The following is a 26,536-nucleotide window of genomic DNA, read 5'->3' as shown; positions in this document are numbered from 1 at the left end:
AGTTTGTAAGATTACACATCTCCTTTGTCAAAGGCCGGAGTGGCTGCCGATCAGAGTTACTGTATTATCCTGAAGGAAGCTGTCAGTAACTCAGACACTAAAGCAAGATGGAAGGGAGCTGTGAGTATGTGGAGGTTTTGGATTATCTGACACCTCAATCTAAAAGAAGAGGCTGCATGTTTAACTAGTAGGCTTGTCTGAATAGGGCTAACTTGTGGCCTTAGAGGCAGAAGTGAGAACAGAGGAATTTGTACTTGACTCCAGTAGTAAGATGTTTGCACGGGCCAGGCTGTGTGACTTAAGGGATAAGGTGTACAGCTTCAAGCTGCAAAGATTGCAGTTTATGCTGAGTAAGATGTTTCACATTGACGTGATCCAGTATTCAAAATAAACGTGGAAACATTTTGTGAATTTTTCCTTAATTGTAAAATAATTTGGTATAATTTTTTTTAAAGAGAGGCATGATATCAAACATGACTGTGAGATTACACTCTTGGAAAGATTCTTATTTTCTATACATAATCACAACATTTTCAACCCAATTAATCCATTTCAGGGTCATTAAGTTTATCCTAGTAGTACTGTGAGCTACTTAAAAATTATATTTTAGGACATTCAGTCAGCTTTAAAGACAGACACTGGCAGCAGAAACTTCAAAAGATGCTTACAAAATTATCTTTCTTACAAGAAAGATGCTTCCTTTACTGTTCACAAAAACACATGCAAAGTACTCTAAGCGTTGTTATGCAAAGGTCTGGGGTTATTACACAAAGAAGTGCCAGAGTTCACAGAAGGGTTGCCTGCTTAACGCCAGTGGCATTGCACATTTGTGTGCCGTAGTCTTCTGGTGACAAGTAAAGAGACATTCCTCAGGTGTGTGGCATGTAAGGAGACAGGAACCAAACCAACGTTTAAAGTATACATGTAGTTTTAATAATTTGATTTATTACTGATGTTTTAATGAGGGTGAGGCAGTGCTGGAGATAGCCTTCCTGCCTCATCGCCCTAGGGGCTTAGATTTGATTGTTTGCCTGGTCAGGGTTCTTAAGGAGTTTGCATGTTCTCCCCATTTGTGCGTGGACTGACTGGCATAAAAAAGTTAAGTAACTGCCGAAAATGACCTGTTTATGACATAATACTAAAAATGTATCTTCAGTAAGACCCACTTAGCCAAAATATTTTTTTTCACACCTATGCTGTGGAATAAATTGCATCTGTCCATCCATTTTCTATCCACTTTCCAACCCAGTATACAACTTGTGGTGCATTTACAATTTTTATTGTAGCTTAAGGCTTTTAAATGTGATTTCATCACAACAAATTTGTTTTATAGTTGCCTATTGTTTGATGAGAATTACAGGTACATGTTTTGCACAGTATAATATTTTTAATAATTCATGGGTATTATGCTTTAACAATTATATCCACTAGTTTTTAATCGATTGTCCCTTTAACTAGTTCTCTTCTACAGAAAGTCATGATATGCTGCATGTTAATTAATTTGTTTTGTATATCCATTTTACTTCATAAAGTACCTTTAGAAACAGATTTGGGAGAGAGGTGCCTATCCCACTGTGCATAATAGTGACAAAGACACACCATTACAGTCATTTTAACTCTACATGGAATTTAGATTTGACAATCGGCATACTCTACACATCTTCTAAGTATGTCGGTGTGTTATTAGAACAACTGTGATGAGAACAAACTATTTAACCCAACAGGCTTGTCCATTCTATTCAGCCTGGTTGTGTCTGAGTCAAGACTTTTAATCCCAGCTAAAGAAGGGGAGAATATGCCGATTCTACACACATAGCAATGAGGCAAAGATCTGAACCCAGAATTCTGTAACTGTAAAGCAGCAGCAGCAGCAGTAATCACTGCATGCTCACTTTGTAACTGTTACTCAGTTAATGGTCTACCTAACTTGCAGTCTTTGGTATTGAGTTTAAGATTTTCATTCTTTGAAACTGTGAAGACTTGTTAACTTTCTGGCTCCTTCCAAACTCCTCTCTTTATGCTTTGTTTTATACGTAAGTCATGAGTAACTATCACCAATTCATTAACAGTCCAGTGCTACATTATTTATTAAAATATGAAACCAATATACTGTAAGGGCCAACTATAAGGCATAGATGCTATTCTCTGTGCTTCCAGGGCATGATAATCATATATCCCAGTAATTCTTGGATGTCACTTGTTATTCAGATGTTTTAGAAGCTTCTCTACTGGCAATGTGTTTTCTTGTTTTGAATACGTATGCTTTAAATGTAATCTTCCAGTGCTGCACTACGTATTCTATGCACAAGTTAGAACTGTTCAGGAAGTAACATTCACGTCTCCCCTAATTCTTCATCAGTATCTACAGGGGCACCATTTTAACTCAAGACAGAAGAGATTAGAATGTGCTCATCTGATGATGTGTTATAATAGTGCCATCCACTGTGTGCTCCTCTGTATCTCATGATAGGCCTTCGTAATGTTTGAGTTTATTTTTGCCATTAGAAACACATGCCTTCCATGTATCTCTGTTTGTGCTAAGTAACATTTAAAGCAAACTTAATACCTGTGTGAGGACTCTAACGAAATGAACTGAAAGGTTGTGTGATCAGATGACAAGCTGGGTTTCCATGCCTGTCCAGTCAGAACTTTTCAGCATGGGCATAGAAGAGCTGCTAAGAGATGGTGTTCCAGTTCTGTATGGCAGAAAATGTCACTTAAGTACACAACGTAACACCATATTTACTTGAAGTGCACATGGTAGGTAGAGCCTCCCTTGGATCAGGTAGTTTGCTGTAAATTGAAGTCACTAATCACCTGCAACGCTTAACTGGATATGTGGGTTAGAAAATAGATAAATGGAAGAAGTTTGACCCTGTGCCTGTATTCCCCTGGTCCCCACTCCACCATGATCATGGTAAAATATTTCTTTCTCAATATACAATGTTTGTGAGCCAAACAAGATCAAATAACTAGAGTAGAAGGTTTTGAGAAAACAGTGAAATGCCTCATTTACCTTTGCTATTCTTAGTGATTCATTTCAAGATATGACATATTTATATAGGGGCTGTCTGTAAGGGGGCTATAGGTCAATTGCAATTCTATAAAAAAAACAGTCCCCATGGCAAAAATTCATCAACTCATGATGACAAGTGACTGAAATCATCACTGCCATCTTTGTGCATAGAAAACTGTGGACATGAGAAAGGAACCAGAATGGCTGGATACAACATGTGAAGGTGTTTGATGTGAAATGTTGAGGAGGATATTTGATTACTTATGGAAGTGTCTGTCTCTAACACTGTCTTCAAAAAAATACTTTAAAATACTTTGGCAGGTTTTCTTTTTTCTTTTATTTTTTTTTCCTTTTGTTGTATTTCAGTTGCCTCTAAAAAGATTGAATCTGTGTCACACTAGTGGAAAAAATTATTCTTGAATGAAAGTTTAAGCAGATTTCAGAAAGGCTGCTCTTTAATTAACACAACAGTCTAAGGCCGGGTTTGTACTTAATGCGACTCGTTCGCCTGTAGACGCTACTGCTGTGTAAGTTGTTGTAGTGTTAATTTACTTTACATAAATCTGGTAGATCCCACCAGGTGGCACTGCGAGATCTCATCATGGTGAGAATACATTCGGTTTCACTGTGTTGTGAATTGCCTGAAACATCCATTAAATTCTGAGGACACTTTTCCACAATATCTCTGAAAAGGATGGATGTTTAATGATTAAATCCATCAATTCACATATGCGCCCATTCCAGCTAGCACTGGGCACGAGGCAGAAACAATCCCTGGACGGGGCATCAGCTCATTGCAAGGTGAACACAAGCATACACATACACTAGCGTCATTTTAGTGTCACCAAATCCCCAAATCTTAATGTCTTTAGAAGGAAACCGGAGCACACTGTGGAAACCCACCAGGAAAACATGCAAACTCCAGGCAGGGAACACCAGGGACGTGACTCCCTGCGAGACAACAGCGCTACCGCTCTGCCACCGTGTCACCCCCACATGTGTAATTGTTGACAGTATTCATTATTTAAATGAAGTTAACAATTATCTATAAAATGTAATATACATAGTTTAATGCATTTCATCATGAAAGTGACATCAAGTATAAATCTAAGAATTCTAAATGTGCGGAGAGCTGGAATATCACAAATTTGTCTTCTGTATGGCGATTGCTGCTTGCTGCTGCTGTCAATGCAGGAGGAAGCCCCAAAAGCACGTAGCGATTAACAACTGGGTTGGTTTTAAGATGACATTTATGACGGTCTACTCCAATGATAAAATAAACTACGAGATTAAAATGGACATTTTGAGAGTCAATTTCCACTTTAATCACAAAATACACCTTTTCACTGTGTCCCTAACTTTTTTTTCTCTGTGGCTCAAATATGCCGTCGTACATTCTAATGCTGTTTTGAAGGTACAAAGAAAAAAAAAAGGAAAACCGTCACAGAAGATGGTATGTGACACCTTTAAAATGTATCATTACAATGGGGAATATGCGACGCTTGAATATAAAATCACCACAAATGCATTTGGATGTCGGCATTTTGCTTCACCACATCTAACCTTTCATCAAACATCAAAGCAGGCACATCGATCCTGTACGATTTGCAAAGCGGCTTTTGTAGATAATAAACAAAGACTCTGACGTCACGTTCCAACTTTTTGCTCGTACTGCAACTTGCGCATGCATCGTGTGAATTTCTGAGGACATGCTCAGAGGATGCATCAAATGAACGCTGGGAACACGTGGCAGCCATGATGCGTGCGTGTATGCGTTCTGAGTGTGAAGTATAAACAAGTCCTTACTGGTAGGTTATGTTGATGGTGGTGGCACAGTCATAATCTTATCATGCAGTTCCCTAACTCATAAACAAATAAAGTCTCAAATAAATTGAATAGGCCTAATATCATCACAAAATTCAAAGAAATTAAAGTATAATGAACTTTAAACATTTACGCATGTTTCTTGCTTAGTGTGCCCTTATTAATATATGCAATTAACGCAATCTCACCATCCAATCAATTCACAACATCAGTTTTTCCATTGATAGACTAACTATGAAGACCTTTTTAGCTTGCAGTCAGCAAATGTAAAGATGTAATCTACCTCCTATTAATGGTGGTCAACAACGAAGGATGATATTTGTGGAATTTTAATGTAAGTGTTAATGTAAGCATGTGTGAGAGATGCCTGTGCATTGAGTTAATTAGGCCTTTAGTAATGCAGTCAAAGCCTAGAATTGTAGTCCTGTTGACATTTTGAGTGTTTAGTTTTATTTTGCCACAACTATGTCCTTTATGTGAGTTTGAGAAATGTTATTGTTGCTGTATTAACAGTTATGTTTTAATCTATCATTTTTTGCCCCTCACAATGTTTATGACAAGTTGTGAGAGAAAGAGAGGAGGCTAGACGCATGCGCTGATAGTGAGCTACTGCACCCACCACACAGCGAAACACCTGGATTGAGACCCAAGTGCAGTGGGTGACACCTTAGCACCACACTGGAACAGTTTCAGATTTTTTATGGCAGCTGGAGTGCCAATCCTGCAAAAACCAACCCCCACATTTTCCTTGTAAGTTGGAGGACCTGCTTGCAGGGCTGGATGCAGATTAATGTTCTACCCAGGATGAAGCAATTGCAGGTTAAGAGCCTTGCTCAAGTGCCCAATGGAGCAGAGTCACCTCCACAGATCCAAAGGCTTCACAGCCACCACTCCGCCCAAATGACAAGTTGTAACCCATGGAAATGGGCTCAGATAATGAAAAAATCTTCACTCCAGTTCCCATCATTAACACTTTTATAAAAGCGTTAGGTGGCATATGAAGTGCTGGCTGTTCCAAAATAAATACAATACAGATCAACCCCCCACATTTTAAAGTGCATTTTATATTTTCCTTCAGAGTCAATAAATCAAATGCCTTTCAAACACAACAATGTCAAAAAGCATTTTCGAAGGCAGCGAGCATCCAACTGGTAACAGGCAGCCAAACAGATGCATCCCTAAAAAGCAAAGACTAGCACTGACGTAAATTTCCATAGAGACTAACAATCAATACGCTTATCTGGACCAAGTGGCCAGCTGGGGAGTGAAGAATATTGCCTGGCTGCAGGGTTCTTACTGGCAACATGCAGTGCAAATCAGATTGCTTTTTAATTTTTTTGTTTACACAGAAACAATCAGCATGCAATCAATACACACTTAGAAAAAGTAAAAAGTCTACAAGGAAGACAAATATAAATCAGTCGCTTTTAACAGCACTACCATTATGCAGTTTTTTCGCTCCTAATCAAACACCCTTAGTGCTCCATAAGTTATCTGAGCCAAACAGACTAAACCACCCTTTTCTCCTTCCTAATACTTATGGAGAAATTCACGATGCTTGTCAGTGATTTGTCATGGAGAGTGAGTCCAGTAACCCTGCACAGCAGCCTCGTTTCAGACGCTTGGACCAGCAGTCTTCTTATTTCCGTTACCACGCACAGGTCATGATCATCGGTATGTATAGTAGTGTAGACTGACCAGTAAAGTGAAAACTTCATCGAAGGACTTAGGTTCTGCCTTAGAGCCATGGTTGAACAGAGTGTTTTAAAGCTGCTGCTGTCACACTGATTGGTTGGTCAGTCTCTGGATCATCCATACCATCAATGGCCAACAATCCATTTTAGTTTTGTTACCTTATTTAAAGTGCATGACAGTCCCTTATTGTGAACTAAACGTGCATGCTCACTTCTCTAATGTTAAACTATGGCAAATGTATTTCCATTTCACTTGTAAGGTACTGTAACAGGAGGGTACCCTATGGCATCTTCCAATACCCAAGATAAAAACAATATTTATTTATATAGCACATTTTCATGCAAAAAGTGTTGCTCACAGTGTTTTAGGAGGAGCAAAAGAAATAATTACAATGAAAAATAAATAAATCTATTCTTAAATAAGACATTTATTTTATAAAACTCAACTATAATAAACCCAGAGAGAAGAGGAAAATCAGAATAACTTCCTGCCCAACTGGGCCTTTCTAAATAAGTTTTCTCATCTCCCAAGTGTCCCTTCCCTTTTTTTCATCTGTCCTACACTTGTGCCCTCGGGTTCAACCAACAAAGCACTTCGTTCGCTCAGTGTGGTGTGATGAAACTAACTCTAGCAAAATTAAATCTTCTAATGAGCAAAATTGTGCCTCGCTACGCCTGACTGGGTGTGTGTGACATGTTATGGAGGTGGGTTTGAGTAAACTCAAAAATCAAGACAGAGGTTTGTGATGAAGTAGTTTTGTCTACAGATTAAACAATGTATGTGCAAGTATAAACTGACCCACTCCACAACAAGCATATAATATGGTCTACAGTACATCTGTTTTGTTTGAAAGGCCACAAGTATGACTAAAAGTGTCAATATATTCTCATTTGTTGAAGATGGTAATAGTTTAATTTGTTGAAAATAAGGAAAAGTTTTTTCTTTTGCTTCAATACTTCAGTCCTCATTTTCATCCAAAAGGGTTCATTGTTCGAGGCAAGGAGATAACAATTGTTGAAATTTTGATCAGTCCATTGCTTTAATTTTCCTGGTGGGACTGAGGTCTTTCCCTATTTCATCTCAGCATCTCTGAAATTGTAGGACCACTGGAAAGTCAGTTTCCGTGTTTGTCTGACATCAGATATGCACTCCGCATGTCTGCCAATGTGTACTTTTCGTTTTGAAATCTTTGAAGCCGATTATACACCGAATTTCAATACGATCTCTGAGTGATGCTTTCAGCATCCATCACTCCATTGCACACTGTGTGACTCAAAGCTTCTCGGCATCCATTTTGCATAGATTCCATACCGCACAGCAATATATCAGTTTTACACTGGCCAGTCACTTTTATTCATTTGGAATTTTAAACCAATGCTAAAGTGTTGCTGCTTGCCAGCAGTATGTCAGTTGGCCCCTTTTAAAACATTGTTCATTCACAGCTGTTACGTATTTCTGGCTATTTGAACAATATCATAATGCCATCATTGGGCAAATCAAATTTCTGTTTAGCTTATAGGAATTTTGAAAACCACCACCTGGGTAAAGGCTGTGAAGAAAAGGGAATCAACTGAAACTGCACTAGAGTCTAAAATGAGCATTTTTAGTTCGGCCATTCACACATATTAGAATAAATCAAATATTGAATCTGCCACAATTTGGAAAATAATACAGTATGTTCATATAGGTAGTTATCAGTGGTTCCATTATCAGGAAGTATATTCACATGGAATCACAGCGCCCATACCTGTATGAATGCTTTCCAGGTATGGCAAATTCAGCCCCAGTCTCTGTTTATCTTTTTCTTTTTGCCATTCTGTCATGGCTGGACGAACACAAGACTTTAAACATATGCGCCTGTTTTGTTTGAGTAGTCCAAAACACCCATTTTCCCTCTTCTGTTGTGGCAGCATTGTATGCATTGTATTTCCATCTGAACGCTCAATGGTTGTCAGCTCTCATATACACTAGAGCCCACCTGCGCTGAACACCATGACTGAGCTGCTAGAGATGTTGCACTACATGACGGGAAGTCACAGTCATTTCCCATGACTCATCATAACTCACAAAGATACGACTAATTATCACTGGAAAGGTTGTGTAGTGTGAAAGCGGTTTAACAGAATAAAATGAGAGTATAAGAAAGAAGAAATTGTGTTGTCTTTTGTGAAGAGAAAAAAGTAAATGAATTGTGGATAGTTTGAGAATTTGACATGTGCAGGTACTGAATGGCCGCATGACGTAGCCAAAAACAGAACATCGGATGAGACTGGTGTATAATATTCTAAATGAAGCTTGGTTGTTCTGGTTGGATCCCAATTCTTTATGCCTCTGATTAGTGGAATATTTATGTTTATGTTGTGTGAGCTTAGTATTTAATCATACAACAGACATCATATGCCGGTTTTCCATGTGACTCCATTGCATTTACTCATGTCTCGGCAGAGTGGACCTCACTGCTCACCCACAGTTTTCCAGACAGTGTGCTGCATCCCATCCAATAATCTGAATTAATTCTCTCCTTTAAGTGTATTTTGAACCTCAGCTGTAGTAATTTGCTGGGCGCCTGTATGCAAATGGAGGTTCATTTTATTCTTTGCCTCAGGCTGGCTTTCTTTAGTAGGTTATCAGATCATAATGAGCCTTATCACTACATGACAGGCAGATGCAGAAAAGGGTCTGCTAATGATTTGGGAATCCACATAAAACCTGCCGAAAGCCTTGTCTCTCAGGTTTCTCTCACTAGCCCTGCCTCTGAGTCCCACAGGTAGGTATTATGAATTTAATGAGCGATATGAACAAGAAAAATGATTTAGCTTTTATACACATATGAATTCCCTAATGCCGTGTATTTGTACATCACATGACATGCTTGATATGGAGATAGCTGGTGTGGTTAGGCACAGTGCCTCTCTGTGGCAGTTGGAAGGACTGACTATCCCTCTGTCTGTCGTCAAAGCTGTTTGATCCATTTTGGAGGTACAGTGACCAGAGCCTGTCCTGGCAGGAACCAGCAACTAGATGATATGCCAGTCAATATCAGATTGGAGGGATTATGTGAACTGTATATAGGATAAGATGCATCATATAACAACATGGACCTTGCTAACTAGAGATATAAAGAACAGCATTCTGTGGTGCTGAAAAGCCCTTTAACAAGATTCAGACTTTACTTCAACCTGAAGAGAGGAATAGGAGAAGCTGTGGAAGTTCAGTTCTAGCTTTTGTCTGTTGGTGAGGTTCAAAACCCCCATGTTGCTTATTTCTCATTGCTGCATTCTTTGGTTAGTAATTTCAGATGAGCGTTCATTAGTTATCAGCTTTCATGTACACAGAACCCGTCTCTATGACTAAAGACCAAATCAAACCTGTTAGATTTTATTGGAGCAATGTATAGATTAGTTGGACTAAGTCACAGAGTATCTCACATTATGTGACTGGCTTCACTAGCGTGTGCCACCAACTGCCTCCGACTGGGAAAGGCTATGTAAGTGAAGACTATGACTAAAAATCGTTGGAAAAGATACATAATATGTCATGGGCTTTAAGGGTTTATTTATCTTGAGAGTACGAAGGGCCAGAAATCTTAACTTATCTAAAAATGTGTCATGACTCTTAGCAGTTGTCTTTCTAGTAGCTACTGTCCTATGTGAAGATGGGAGACTGCAGGTTCAGGTTAGCACAAGCTGCTGCTGCAGCATTAGCAGAAGTTGGCAGTTGGCAGGGGGCCGTGGAGCCATGGGTTTCACTGTGTAGCTTTTCAGATTTAATTCTGTTTATTTTTTTTAGTAGTGCTTTACACTGAGTGCAGGAGCAGAGTGAATCAGGCAAGTTTATCAAAGTCCTCTATGGACGTTCACTTACTGAAAGGCTTCTTTTTGCTTTTTCTTTCTGGTGTAATTTCCATTTTGCATTTCTCTGAGATATTTCTTTATCAAACAGTTATTATAATAGTTCCTAAAGAGACAAGTACTCCCAACAAAAATACCAATATTAGAAGACAAAATGACTTCCCTTACATAACCATCCTTTTTTTTTTTTTATTCTTGTCCATTCTCCATTTTGGTCAAGGTCATGTGGATGTGGTCGAGGTAATAATGGGCAGCCAGCCTCAGGTCTTCTACAGTATGAGAAGCTCCACAGATGAAGAAGCAGCTACAGGTATAGAATTTTACTTCACTATTTTTCTTTCCTGATTAGTATTCACAGGTTCATTAATTTTAAAGTTTGCATGTATAATTACATGGCAACTTGGTGTAATTATGTTGTATTTACTGTATAATACAATGTAATGCTGTTGTTAAGCACTTAATTGTAATTGTTATTCCACAATTTATATACATAGGTACTTACTTAATTATAGTGTTACACTGTATTGCACAGTAAGTACAAAGTTACTCTGTAATTATAATAATAATAATAATAATAATTCATTACATGTATATAGCGCTTTTCTCAGTACTCAAAGCGCTATCCACACAGGGAGGAACCGGGAAGCGAACCCACAATCTTCCACAGTCTCCTTACTGCAAAGCAGCAGCACTACCACTGTGCCACACAGGTAATTACATGGTAAGTACAGTGTAATTAGGGACCCCTAATCTAAAGTTATACCGTTTTGTTATTTGGGTAATGTTAATTATGAATTTGAATGATTTGTGCAAATTAATACCTTTTTTTTTTTTTTTTTACAATTAAACAATGTTGCATTAAATACTGTAACCCTAGCATCATTACAAGTGATGAGTGAACTTCATGGTGTTCACTTTGCCTCTTGTTCAGAGAAATCACAGAAGCGTTCACGAATATTGCCTATTTTGGCAAAATGCATTGAAGTCAATGGGGTTAGTCAAAGGACTAACTGAACTAGATATAACTGAATTGTAACGGTGCAATCATCTTCAAAGTGTCCTTGAGGGCTAAGAAAACGTCTGTTAAGTATATTGGACCGAATATTTTGGCCAATAGGATGACCTGAGCTGTGCGGCAGCAAAGCCAACCAGTGCACCACTGTGCCTCTGTGAGATCAAAGAAGAAACAATGCAGTCAGAGATGCGCAATCATATCTCTCTATTATAAAAAAAAAAATCTCGGAAGGTGACGAGACGTGATTTTCTCAGAGAGACACTTTGATGTCCCACCAGACTTATATATATACATATATAAATATATATATATTTTTAAGTCTTAATTTGCTGCCATTGGCTCTTGCACCAAGTCTTTCGTAAGATAAACTGACTGCGTTCTATAAGGTAAACTGACTGCGTTTGAATAGTAACACCGCTTCCCCACTTTCTCAATGTACCCGTACACAAATTAGGGTGCTGATGTCGAATAAGAGTGCACTGTGCATGTGCTTGTTGGAGTGTGCAACTGTTTGGCAAATAAAGACCCTTATGTGATCTCTTATAGAATATACTGTATATGCAAAGTGATATGGGATGTTTTCTGCATGGAATTCACTGCATAACATACCAGCTAACTTCTTGACTTTATTAGACTGAAATGTTTATTTTCTGAAAGAAATATCAAGGTTTTTAATTTACCAGCACTTTTCTTCAATTCAGCATTCTCTGTCTCTGTCCACAGACAATGCCTCACAACCTGTCCTTCATCTCCCTGCTGCCCTCTGCCATTTCCTTGAATGATTCCAACTCCTCTCTGGAAGAGGGTGAAGCCTGGCAAGCACCCACCTTCACTCGGGCAGCCCAGGTTCGCGTCATTGCCACATTTGTCCTTTTTACATTTGCGGCAACAAGTAATCTGGCGGTCCTCGTGAGTGTGCTGAGAGGCCACGGCCGTCGGCAGTCTTCACACATCCGTCCTCTTATACTCAGCTTGGTGCTTGCAGACCTCATGATGACCTTTGTGGTGATGCCTTTGGATGCAGTGTGGAACATCACTGTTCAGTGGTACGCAGGCGATGCCCTCTGTAAGATTCTCTGCTTCCTGAAGTTGTTTGCCATGCACTCCTCTGCCTTCATTTTAGTGGTCATCAGCCTGGACCGGCGTATAGCCATTCTCCACCCACTGAGCTCTCTTGATTCTGGGCGACGAAATAAAAAGATGCTTCTTGTGGCTTGGACTGCCAGCCTGCTCCTCGCCACCCCACAGGTAAAGCACACCATGTACAGACTCGTCTACTCCCGGTGTATGGCTCAGCTCTACTAGCTTATGCTAAAATTGACAATTTGACCACTGAGTAATAAGAACAGGCTCTATTAGAGCATCTCATGGTCACATAAATCAGGTACAAGTGACGCTCAGGTCTTACTTTACAGACAATAATTTAGAGTCCATGGCAATGCATGGCAGTTGAGGTCATTCAGGTCAGTCTCTTTAAACATTAAATCCTGAATCCATCATTTTGTATGCAATCTATCATGATGAATAACATCACAAGCCTCTTTGTAAATCATATACCAATATTATTGTGTGCAATTAGTCGGGTCAGATGAAAAGCGAGTCCCAGAACAAGCCTTACCCAGTGCTAAGCAGGACTCGGTGGGCACAATCATGTGTGCAGAACAGGTGACAGAGACAGATCGATGACTGGACCACCACTTACTTTTATGGCAGTGGAGGCTAGTGAGGTAGAAACTGATGTGTGTCTTCACCGGTTACACACACACATCAAAAATGTCTTTCATCCCAGATTTTCTAGTAACTTCACCCCAGTTAGCTAAGAATTCTAAAAAATTGAGACTCACAAAGCCACTTCTCAAACTACAGCCAGCAAATTGTATTTATCCTACAGGGAGCATGTTGGCACTGTGGCTCACATGGCCATCTTAATGCCTGATTGCTCTCCATATGGAGTTTCCCACTGTGTCTTTTTTCCCCCACTTACTCCACATTCAAAAGTCAAGTAGATTAGGTTGAATGGTCATTCTAAACTGACCAGGTGGGTGAGCGTATGTGATCTGTCCAAAGCTGGTTTCTGTCTGTTACTGACTTTGCCACTTTACAACATTGAAAAAGAAAAAAAAGTAGTTCTAAAAGTGAATGGATGGATGATGTAACTGTATTTCATAAAGCATACTGGTGTTTGTGTTAATATTAATATATCTAAGGTTTATAGTAAAGTTTTTAATATAAATCTGGGCTTTGCATGCTACCTAAAATGGTTGCCAGCTTTTCTCCTTTGGTTCAGGCATTAAGTATTCAAATTTTGGAGACAAATGCTTAGTGGGCAAACACCCCACTATGGTCACTTGACTAGACTGAACTTCAGCAGTGTTTTGACATGGGCTGCCTCCCATGCAGTTAAGATCTGTATCATTCCAACAGACATGGCATCATGTCCAACTGCCTTTTGGGCAGAGTAAGATTTTTCAAATTATATAATCAGTCCAGACTTGGAGATTTCATCAATATGTTTTCATTGCATAAGTATACTGTAGCCAGACAGAAGAGAGAAGAAGAGACCATTGCAATTTGTCACAAAACAGTGTGATGTCAGTTTTGACATTTTCAGTGTGGAGCATGCTGTCACTTCTGCATTTACACAGCAGATGAGATGTGTGGCCCTGCGAAGATGAATCAATTATTGCCAAATTGGGAAATATTTCTGAACTGATCATTGAAATACAATGGAACATTAGCATATTAGGAAAACCTTTGATGAGAACAGGCCACTCAGCCTGACAAGTCTCACCAATCCCATCTAATTTCTCCAAATCAACATCAAGTTGAGTTTTGAATGTCCCTAGAGTTCTACTATCCACCACACTACATAGTAAGTTATTCCTTGTGTCTGTAGTTCTCTTGCCAACATTTGTGTAAAATTTACCCTTAACAAGTTTCTGACTGTGTCCCCGTGTTCTTGATGAACTCATTTTAAAGTAGCAGTCTCGATCCACTGTACCTTTCATAATTTAGAAACTTCAATCATGTCACCTTGTAATCTCTGTTTGCTTAAAAGGTTAGTTTCCTCCTAAATTATCCTTGCAGTCCTGAAGTCAGCCTGGTTACTCTTCTCTGGATTCTCTCGAACGCTTCTGTGTTTTGTTTTTTTTTAGCCCAAGGACCCAAAACTGAACACAGTTGATGTTTTAGAAGCAAAGAATATTGAAATTCAGGATTTAATGGGGATGGGGAATACCAGTTTTTGGCGCGTTGCGCTATATTCTAATTTTTTACAGGTAAATTCAGTCTGGTCCACCATCAACTTTGAGCACACAAGCACATATCAGCATAGCAAGTGCCTACATCAGAGAACAGTGACGGATTAAGTTGTCTATTGTTGACGCACATTTGGATTTGCACACACCATAGTGCATGATGATTTGGGGTACTGTAGAGTTTGTGCAAGATGGGTACCCAAATAACTTAATGATCTGCACAAGCCAACATCCTTCAGTAAATTTCATCAGGTTTCACTCCCTCTGCCCAAAGAAATCTCACAACGGTTCTTTGTTCAACAATTGTGTAATCCTGCAGCGGAGCATCCATGTTCATTTGACCTTGGCTTTAACTACACTAACAGCGACTAAATAACCATTGATGGGCTCTTTGTTGCTGTCATGCATGGTCTGCCCACCTCATGCTGGGTCATCACCTTTCTTGGATGCCCTCAGTTAACCACTCATTGAGCTAAATGTGTTGAAGGTTGCCTGGAATATTTATGAATTATGTTTGTGAAACAGGCTGCAGAAGGTCGTGTGGATTCTGATTGCCCCTTGGCACTTCATCAGGGTTCACACGTATACGTCACGCTGTTTCAATTTCTGATTTGAGTTTGCTCTTCCTTCATAACTTCTGCTTTTTGTCTTGCCCTTTTTGTTAACATTTTTTCTACTCCCTATATTATGTCCCTACCATTGCACTCGCCTGCTCATTTGGTTCCTGTATGTTTCTTTATAGCTTTGCATGTACTGTAATTAACATTTACTTTATATTACCCAGTTGACTCCATTTTTAATCAACTCATCCAGCTGTTCTTCATGGGTTACTCCAATTAGCCTCGTCAATCAGTGGTTCAATACGGATGCTCAAGAAAGAGTGAAAACCAAACAGGGTGGCCCACCTCAGCTTGTAGTGGTGTGACAGCTTTAGAGATTTGCTGAATCTTATAGTGCTGGTCAGAAATAGATCCCAAGACACGCTGCTGAGTTTTGTAAGTCAGTGACATGATTCTTTGCTCTGAGCTCCTGGATGATGAACTTTGACAGGGTGATAGTCTGCTAAAGGCCCTGTCAGTTGCCAGAGACCATTTGTTCAGTCAGTGCCTAACTAAGGATACAACATAATGATTACAGAGTAGATTTGCAATGCTGCTTTTCAGAACCTGGCAATGGAATCACACTCACCATAAGTCCACATCAGATCTCTGCCGGCGGCCAAGCATTGCACATTTATCGCTAAGGAACATCCCAATGATAAATGTATCTGTTGAAAGGTCTGCTCACAGCCATTTGCATTTTAACCCAATTATGGTGCTCCTTGAAATGTGATTCTTCTGCTTATTGGCTCTACTGTATCACAGCAGGCATGGGCACATTTGCTTGGTGCTAAGGTTTATTTTAAATTCTAAGCATTATTGCCCATTTCTTTTCTCCTTGTTTATGACCCCTGATAAGGACTGTTATTAAACACTCCGACTCAAATGTATGAAAGAATAAGAATTATGCCCCCTGAAATATAAAAGCAAATGTCACCCACAGGCTAAGATTATTGGAGTCCGACCAATAAGCTTTAGAAGATAGAAACTGCACACCAATAATTGATCTGCTCCAGCCAAGTCACTATTGTGTGTTAAATTCATCTACGTTTAGACAAAATTTATTAAGTATTGACTAAATGTAAAAGAAGTGCAATGCATTACATTTATGGCTTCACTCCTCATTTGTAGCACAAGCTAAGATATAACTAAAGCCAAGTTATTATCAGATAAACAGACATTGATCTATTTTCTGTGAGTTTAAATTTGTGTCACTGGATCCAGTTGGATAGTACCTGCCAGTTTTATGTGTCGTCTTCTTAATAAGAATTTGCAAGGGTGGTCCCTGGGGGTTGTTTTTCATTTAGGGAACTGTGTAATTCTTGTTTCACAAAGACTGTTGTCCATCTTGCGAAGCCAATTACTGTCAAGGATCAGTCTTTGAGAAGTCATGAGGTGACCTTTTCAACACTGGCTGAGTCTCAAATCGAGTCGAGATTTAATTTGCATTAACCTATAATCATTGGTAAAAGCAAAGTGAAAAAGATAATTTGAAAAATGAATATACACTAGCATTCGAAAGTTTGAAATCACCCAGAAAATTACACTTCTGGATAGCAATTGATATCTTTACCACAATACCATTATATTGATTTAAAATTCATCCAAGGAATTACTAGTGTTGCTAATGGCTATTACTGCTTAAAATGACTGATTTTTTTCATTTATTATTCATATATGACAGCAAAGCTCCATTTTCAGCCATCATTCCTCCAGTGTCCTAAAGGTCAACTCCTTTAGCTTATCCTTAACTAGCCATGTTCACATGCTAATTAATTGGTTATAGAGTAAATCAAGTAAATTATCTTACCTTTCATTTGCAAGGTACTGGGATTCCTAAAATTCAATTCTGGGTTCAGAAAAGGCCGAAATGAAACCGCTTTCTCAAGAAGCATGTCAGGAGCCTGTAGTGTGCAAAACAAACACTTTACTGGTCCTCTGTTGACTTCTTTAAATACGCACCAAATGGCAGTGTCATCTGCAACACTGAAAAGATGATTCCAAGGTGCGGGCCTTAGAGGCCGAGTTTCAAAGAAAACGTTATATATCAAACTGGCAAATAAAAAAGAATTAAAATTGGCAAAAAAACACCCACAATGGACAGAAGATGACTGGAAAAGTGTATTAATACCAGTGTAACACAGATGACACTAGAAATTGGTATGTGTTTAAGTAAGAAGCCAACTGAGGCCCAGTAAAGCGTTTGTTTCTCAAACCACAGATTCTGATATCCTTATTCTCTTAATACAGTTTTACATTTGCAATTTCCCTTTTTTCTAGTCTTGATTAGCTCCAATTCACTTTCTTCCTTCTCTTAAGGTTGTTACAGTCACATAGATTGTAACCGACATCTTTATATGAATTCCTCTGTTACTTGGCAATCTGTCACATGAATAACCTAATAACCATGAATAATGTAAACCGATTTGTTTCTTGAGAAAGCCATTTCATTTTGACCATTTTTGAACCAGGGAATGAAGTTTAGGAATGCCCGTACCTTGCAATTCAAGGTAAGACAATATATTTGCTTTATTGAACAGAATAACTGGTTTCGGCAGTACTAGTGCAATCACAAAGGTTTCTTTAGTAACCGTTTAGCATTTATACATGATAACTTAAGGGTGAGCTAAGGGAGTTGGCCATTAGGACACCGAAGGAATGGCCGATGAAAATTGGGGCTTTGCAGCCATATGTGAACAATAAAAAATAAATCATTAATTTCCCTGTGAGATTAATCTCGTTTTATCTAATCTAAACTAATCGTCAAGAAGTTATAGCCATTATAAACACTAGTAATGTCTTAGCTGTATTTTAAACTTAGTTTAATGGTATCATGATAAAAAAGGGTATCAATTTCTATCCAAAACATGACATTTTCTGTGTGATTCCAAACTTTTAAATGTTTGTGTATTTCAATGTATAGTTTAAAAAAAAAAAAAAAGGATTTTTTAATTTAATTTTTTTTTTAAAACAGTGGTGACAAGAACAGGCCATTCAGCCTAACAGGCTTGTCATTTTTATTCTTCTAGATTCTCCAAAATAACATAAGTTTTGAATGTCCCTAAAGTCCATCTCTCCAGCAAGCTGCTGGGTAATTTATTCCATGTGTCTATTGTACTTTGTGTGAAGAAAAACGTCCTAACATTTGCTCAGAAACCTTAACAAGTTTCCAACTGTATCACGGTCTCTTTCTTGGAGAATTTATTTTAAAGTGACAGCCTGGCTCCACTGTACTTACTCCCATTGTAATTTTAAACACTTTGTTCAGGTCAACTTTTAATCTCTTGTTTTCTTAAACTAAACAGGCTTACCTCCTTCAATCTCTCCTCATAGCTCATATATCTTACATCTTAGCTTCACTGCACATGTTCAAGCTACCCATAAGCCATTGCAAGCATGTTATATTGTGTCGTCTTCTGTCTTTTTCAGTTAGCATGTAATTTTCAAAGTACCTTTACTCTTTGATTTACCCTCATAATTGTTAGTGCATAAAAGATGGTAGATACTAGTGTTATAAACTGTGTGAGGAAGACAGAAGATTCACTTCTACGCAGAAATCATGGCACTGGAGATTATGGATCACTATGTTCTGTAAACATGACAATAACAACCTTTAAAACCTGCAATGCTGCTTTTAAGGTTCCTCTACACTAATGAACATACCCGAGAGGGGCTGACTCGCTGCCAGTGATTGGACAAATGGCCATTTTGCTTTTTTCCCAAATGTAGTTCCTAAACATGCCTATGTGGTATAGCGGGTCCGTGGCTTCAAAAAAAAAAAAACGCACCAAATTTTAAATCCATAGAGCCGTGTTGCTCTCTGTGGGCGCGATTGCACGACCGTGGGAAGTTGATGAGGTAGCTGGAGCGAGTGGCACCTGCACCTGTGGGTGCGATCGTTCTCAATTGCTTCATTGGCTTCCTGCGGCATGTGATTAAGGCGCTGCGCCCGTGGAGACGCGAGTGTATATATACGGGTCGGCACAAGGAAAGGGGGAAGAAAATCAATGAAAAGAAGGAAAGAGGTTAAAAGTCATGAAAAGGCAGTCTTAGCAGGTGCATCTGGCCACCTGGAAGGAGGAAGCAGTGCGAGCTGGGGCCCTGTGAAGAAGCATTAGCTGTGGCAGTCTAGGGGCTAGTTCACCGCACTGAACATCCAGATGGAGTGTGGCGAGCAAGGCAGGAGGACTCCCTGGGCTTCTGAGGTGCGACTACGTGAGCGCAAAGGAAGGAGGAGAGCCGACCTTGGACGGTCTGGCCGTGATGCCTGGTGGCAGCCAAGATGGAGGTTGGCCGAAAGGAGCTCGTGGCTGCTGAGTCTCTGCCGGCTACTTGAGTAATGGGTGAGCTGGGGAGCATACGAAGGAGGTGGACAGAGAGTGGAACAAGTTAGAATGCATTTTAACCTTGGATTTTAATGGATTTAGTTATTGATTAATGTTTATTCTCACTTTTCACTGGATTTTATGGATTTATATATGTACTGCACCATTGGCACTTTTGTTGGTTTTACTTGTGTTTTGACTTTGAGCACTTTTTCCACCCTCCTCTGGCATCATCAGTGAATTGTCCTCATATGTCCGCTCATCTTGGTCATAACTATCGACGGTGTTGGTTCCACAGACTCCCATGTTGGAAGAGGGAGTCTGTAGGGGACCGGCATTGTCACAGCCTAGTTGCTCTTCTCTAGACTTTCTTTAATGCTGCTATGTCTTTTTTGTAATATGGAGATTAAAACTGCTCACAGTACTCTAGGTGAGGTGACACTTATGCAGTGGTTATGGATCGCTGCCTCTGGATTGAGAGTTATCGTTTATTTAATGTGTTTGGGTCATGTATGGTTCACACAGTGTGTTGCAGCAGTTCACCGCAGGTTGTTTTAGACTTTAGTCTGCTATGATGATCAACATTGACTTCATGGCTTGCTTTTTGTCCTGACATGCAGTGTGAATTGTGGGACCTTTATTTACGCTGGAGTGTGCCTTTCTACATGATGGCCAATCCATTTAGTTTGTCACAGCTGGACTCCAGTCAAGTTCTTGACACATCTCAAGGGTTATTAAAACAAACCGAATGCACCTCACCTCAGTTTGGAGTGCCACAGCCAAAGGGTCAGAATACTTCTATAAATGAGAAATTTCAGTTTTTGGTTTCCTCCGGGCGCTCTGGTTTCCTCCCACAGTCCAAAGACATGCAGGTTAGGTGGATTGGTGATTCTAAATTGGCCCTAGTGTGTGCTTGGTGTGTGGGTGTGTTTGTGTGTGTCCTGCGGTGGGTTGGCACCCTGCCCAGGATTGGTTCCCTGCCTTGTGCCCTGTGTTGGCTGGGATTGGCTCCAGCAGACCCCCGTGACCCTGTGTTTGGATTCAGCGGGTTGGAAAATGGATGGATGGATGGATGATTTTTAATAGATCTGCAAAACTTTCTGAAAACATGTTATCACTTTGTCATTATGGGTTATTGAGTGTTAAGCAGAAATGGCATGTTTATAATTTAAAATTAAATCTACAACTTAGTAAATTGTGTAAAAAAAAAAAAAAAAAAATATGTAGGGGCCCGAATTCTTTCCGAATCCACTATATGTCTTTATCTGGAGTGACACCAAATGGAGAAGCAGTTGATCGCCTTCAGTGTGCTACAAACTCGCATAATCGGAGCGGTCCTAACCTGCCTTGGATATTACAGAGGGAATATTTGGTCACTTTATAGAGTACATCAAATTTGCTTTATGAGGAACAATTCTTAAATTACTCCGAATATAGCACCGTTTTATTAATGCTGTCTTTAGAGTCTTGAAAGTAATTGCTTGCCATTCCTCTTTGCTCCAAGCCAGCATCTCCTCTCCCTTTATATTTCTAATACACAACATACTAGGCTAATGTTTTGACCTTTTTATTATATGTATGTATAATTTTTATTTTAACGTGGTTAGGGAACAGGCCGCCTTGGTGCAGGAGACAAGACTTATCAGGAAGACTGCACTGGCAAAGGTAACTTAGACTGCCATGACAGGGGGTGCTGTACCCTGTAAAGTTGCCCTAAAAGTGGCATAACAAGGGCACAATTAGACAGAACATCAAAAGAATATCAGCTGAATATTTTATGTAGTTTACTAGACCACTAGTAAAGAAAAAGGAGGATGATGATGATCCCCTTGAGTTAGAGAGAGAGCCAGTTAACTGCTGCCCCACCAAGCCCCCCACCTTTCTGTGGGATAAAACAATTTGACAGCATCAGCAGACACACATGCGTCATACTCGCCTCCTAATGTTACACTCATAGCTCAAACTGGGAACCGTAGATAGCTCTCCCACTGAGGATAAACTACCAGACTGTAGCTGACACCAATCTCTAGAGAGGACCTCAACTGACAAAGTGTTCACAGAATTCTGAAGTATTGCAAATATTCAGCAAGCTTACTAAGTGAGCTCTTTTCATTTTGTCACAGTGGTTCCAGTTAAATTGTCCATCAGTGAGGCAAAGAAGAAGAAATGGTGACCAATGAATTATGAAAAGTGCTTCTGTTTATTCACTTCAAAATGTAATTTGAATTAGAAAACTGAACTGGAAGGACAGACAAAAGTTAAAGCACAAAGGAAAGCATCCCATTTGCTCATTTTCTGAATCAATGTAATTCAGTTTTACGGCACGGTGGCGCAGTGGGTAGCGCTGCTGCCTCGCAGTTGGGAGATCTGGGGACCTGGGTTCGATTCCCGGGTCCTCCCTGCGTGGAGTTTGCATGTTCTCCCCGTGTCTGCGTGGGTTTCCTGCGGGCGCTCCGGTTTCCTCCCACAGTCCAAAGACATGCAGGTTAGGTGGATTGGCGATTCTGAATTGGCCCTAGTGCGTGCTTGGTGTGTGGATGTGTTTGTGTGTGTCCTGCGGTGGGTTGGCACCCTGCCCAGGATTGGTTCCCTGCCTTGTGCCCTGTGTTGGCTGGGATTGGCTCCAGCAGATCCCCGTGACCCTGTGTTCGGATTCAGCAGGTTGGAAAATGGATGGATGGATGGATGGTTTCTGGGAAGGCAGAAGCCTACCTGAGCAGCACTGCCTGAAAGTAGGAACCCAGCCCAGAGGCCAGACCCTCGCATGTCTATGGAATGAACAACAAAGTTCCTGGTTTAGTAACCTGTGCTAAATCTGCAGCATAACCAGTTAAGAAAACAAAACTAAAAATCTGCTGGCACAAATCACAATACATCCCTGTTCATTTTTTTAATCTTTCTTTTTATTACCTATTCATCTAATTATTTTTCTGTATTTTGTGGTCATCCACTAACTATTTATCATTTTTAGTTTCATCTGTAGTAGTATGAAAGTTGTTTCTGTTTGAATTTGTACTGTGACATTGAGAAAGTGTCCGTCTGCAAGGACTCCTCAAAGACCAAAGAGCACTTGAAGCTAAGCTCCAAGTCTCCAGATAAATTTTAGACTGAGGATTAATGAAGTATCCATAAGCATAAATCCAGATAGGCACACAGATCAGAAGGAGCCTCAGTCTTTAAGATTACGGTTCATTCTCAAACCTCTGGCCACTGCTGTGCCCCTCCAAAAACATGCAGTTTCATAACTGGGAATTTTCCAGACTACACCTCAAAACCTGTGACACTGAATTTGCCTTTCTAGGTTCGGCAACACTTTCAACTGCATTGACATGGAAAAGACACAGGAATGCAATTTTAATACAGTAATGAGAAGGAAATGAATAAGTGAAGCCCTCAGTATTCATCCATTTTGGATCTGTTTAGTGCAGTTCAGGGTCACGGCAGTGTAGAACGTTTGGGTTCTTCAAAACTCAACTTGATGCCATTTTGTGCAATCTAGGTGAATAGGATTAATGAGCTTCTTGGACTGATGGCCTGTTCTCTTGACAGTTATTCTAACATTCTAAAGATTTACTGAAGTCTATCTAATGACACGCACAAGCAATTAATTGACATCTCTAATCAGCACGGTGTAGATAGATTGATGGATTGACTGACTGACTTTATTTGTCCCAAGGGGAATTGGGCTTTTTACAGAAGCTCATTAAATAAATAATTACATACATACTCACAGACACTGTACTGTACTCTGAACACACACTAGAATGACTAAAAAAAAGAAAGGAAACGTCTGACTAGGCAGCCTCAGTGAAGCATTAAGCGGATGTATTGCTGTTGGCATAAAGGAGCCCCAGTAGCGTTTCTTGGCACACCTCTTGTGATCAATTCGTTGGCTGAAACTCCTCAGTGTTAGTGCGTCAGAGAGAGGATGTGAAGCATTGTTCATAATGGCACTCTGGTTTGTTTTAATCCTCTCCTTTGCTATTACATCTAGGGGTTCCAGAGTGGGTCCCATAACTGAACTGGCCCTTTTAATTAGCTTGTTGATTCAGTGGGCCTCTCCTGAAGTGATGTTACCAGCCCAAAACACTCCAGTGTAGAAAAACGCACTGGTCATCACAGAGTTGTAGAAGATGTAAAGGATGTCGCTTCCCACATTAAAGGAACACAGTCTCCTAATGAAAAAGCCTGCTCTGCCCTTTCTTATAAAGTTTCTCTGTGGTCTGAGACCAGTCCAACCTGTCATTGATGTGGACCCCTGAGTACTTGTAGGAGTGGACCACTCCACTTCCACTCCCTGAATAGTGACCGGACATAGAGTCTCTTTGGTGTGGTGAAAGTCAATATGCAGTTCCTTGGTTTAGCTGCTGTTAAGTTGCAGACAATTCTCTTTGCATTAAGAAACAAACTTCCCCACCTGACTCCTCTCCTCCATTTCATCCCCTTTATCAATACACCCCATAAGTGCAGAATCATCGAAGAATTTCTGCAAGTGAATTGACTTGGTGTTATATTTATAGTTGGAAGTGTACAGAGTGAAGAGAAAAAGAGACAGGACTGTTTTTAGTGGTGCTCCAGTATTGATCACTGTGTTCATTATGCTGGACACCTCAGACTCCTTCACCCACATATCGCTGAGTTTACCTCTTAACAGGGAGGCCAAGATGGCATTGAATAAGTGTGCTGTGAACATTTGTGCATCCTTGGATGACTCCTGCTTTGTGCTTGATGCCGTCAGGATTAGGTCTAGTTTTTGAGACTCAAATGAGAAAGACCTGATGAACAGAAGGATATGCAGTATTTAGTTATTTGTTTTGCAAAGCACGTTGGACTCACTATGAAAAGGCAATGTTAAAATAGGTCAGTTTTAATTGATAAAACGTTCTTGTAGAGATGTCAAAGTGATTACTAAATTTTCTCAATTACCTTTTCCTAGATGGAGTAAACGGCCATCCTCTTGACACATTTTTACGTTGGTTGACCTAAGACTGAACAGGGAATGTGCCACGCACTAAATCACTCACTGCATGAGCACCACCTTCTTGATGCTTGATTTATGATCTCGCAGCTCAAGTCTGACTAATGGTTTGATTTTATTGCTTCCCCAGCTGTTCATCTTTGGAACGATCAAGATAGAAAATGCTGATTTCACACAATGTGTGACACACGGCAGCTTTCAGCACCACTGGCAGGCGACGCTCTACAACATGTTCCAGTTTGTCACCCTCTATGTCATTCCCCTGCTTGTCATGATCTTCTGTTATGCCAGGATCCTTCTGGAGATCAACCATCAGATGAAAAAGGACAAAGGTGGGGGGTTTATTAATAGCCATTTTAAATATTCTCTACATTGACCAGGCCAGCTTAGTCACTGACCAAGTGCTGGCTCAGGTCAGGCACTGGTATTCCACAAAATTGAAAATCTGTAGAGTCCAAGCTAATTGAACCAAATCCATAGAGGGTCGATAGTATTATTCGTTATAATGCTGCGCAATGTTGCTGCTTCACAATACCTGGGACCACAAGACAAAAGTCACAAGCTGTTGTTGTAGACCCAGATATCCTCAGAAAGAGGATATGATTCAAGTATACTGAAGTCGATGTTCCATCAGAAGGAAAGTAGTGAACTGTCATCTCGTGAGTGGATAATCACTATACTGAGGTGACAGGTGCATCTTGGGCTAGGCGCCCAGTCTTATCGTTGGGTTCATTCAAAGTAGACTCTTTCTTCCTAATGGCAAATCGAAAGTGAGGGTACATTCAAATAGCTTGCAAGTTTTTATACTTATTCGTTTGTATTGTCACCCATTCTGATTTTGTTCTTGTTCGAAATGTTGGGTAGAAACACTATGTCCCTGTTTTGCAGCTTGAGTCATTTATAAACCAATTAAAGGTTTGCTCTCATTTTTAATGAAAATAAAAATGAAATGAAATGTGTTGAATTGTTCTAAAATCAACGTAATTAGGAGTAAGCTGTAATTCTGCTCAGGTTGTTTAGTTCACTGAGACTTCTCTCTAGCTGGTGTGGCGTTGCCATAGCTGATGCTGAGGTAAAAACTAAAGGCCAAGTCAGTTGACACAGCTTAAAACACTGTTTACATGAGAACATCCTTTATGGTTCCTCTATTGAAGGCCCCTCAGAGACCGACTTATTTTCTGTTTTTCACGTTCTCCATCTTTTGTTGTCCTAACAGAGGACTCCAACTTGCGAAGGAGTGGCACAAACAAGATTCCCAAGGCACGCATGAAAACCCTCAAGATGACTGTCATCATTGTGGCCTCATTCATAATTTGCTGGACGCCGTACTACTTGCTCGGGATTTGGTACTGGTTCTGCCCCCAGATGCTAAGACACACCCCGGAGTATGTCAACCACATCCTCTTCTTGTTTGGACACCTCAACACTTGCTCTGACCCTGTGATCTATGGCCTTTACTCACCGTCTTTCCGGGCCGACCTGACAGCATGTTTGAATCGCCGGGTCAAAAGACTGCCCAAAAATGTAGTGAACCAGCTAGTGGAGGTGCAGCAACAGAGTGAGCACAGCAGGGTGCCAAGCCGGGCAGTCGCTGCAATGGATAACCAAAATAAACTGTAAGGTTTTGCACCAGAGACTTTTGTTTTTTTTTTTTAATTTAATAATAAAACCACTTGGTTAAATGTATTTCAATGTTATCATAAATTTTTGCTTTGCAGTTTTGAATTTATGCAATGTTTATTCATCTATGCATCTATCAATTTCTCTGAATGCATTTTTTGCACATTACTATGTAATTGAGGGGAAAGACAGAAACCAACCTTGCATGATTCTGTAGTCCATCGTAAGGCAACCTTTGTCATACAAGGTCATTTTAAAGTTAACTTAAGACCCACACACACATCTGACACTAAAGGACACAGATGATGGTCCAAATCCCACATGGGTGGTGGCCAAGCTGGGAATGAAAATCAAGG

At 40.0% G+C, this 26,536-nt stretch overlaps 1 protein-coding gene across 1 annotated transcript in view; it reads left to right on the top strand.

Annotated features, from left to right (window-relative positions):
* LOC114645297 (gonadotropin-releasing hormone II receptor-like) overlaps window positions 1-26,199 on the top strand; it is a 27,334-nt gene extending 1,135 nt beyond the window's left edge. Inside the window, exons 2-5 of the mRNA XM_051922819.1 lie at window positions 10,607-10,696; window positions 12,125-12,649; window positions 24,691-24,892; window positions 25,777-26,199. Of these exons, the coding sequence (XP_051778779.1) occupies window positions 10,679-10,696; window positions 12,125-12,649; window positions 24,691-24,892; window positions 25,777-26,180 (1,149 nt within the window). The 5' untranslated portion in view covers window positions 10,607-10,678 and the 3' untranslated portion in view covers window positions 26,181-26,199. The remainder of the gene's footprint in view (window positions 1-10,606; window positions 10,697-12,124; window positions 12,650-24,690; window positions 24,893-25,776) is intronic.
* Window positions 26,200-26,536: the final 337 nt, after the last annotated feature.

The sequence above is a fragment of the Erpetoichthys calabaricus genome, chromosome 2 (genome assembly GCF_900747795.2).
Source record: "Erpetoichthys calabaricus chromosome 2, fErpCal1.3, whole genome shotgun sequence".
Lineage (NCBI taxonomy): Eukaryota > Metazoa > Chordata > Cladistia > Polypteriformes > Polypteridae > Erpetoichthys > Erpetoichthys calabaricus.
This window is presented reverse-complemented; position numbering and strand designations above follow the sequence as displayed.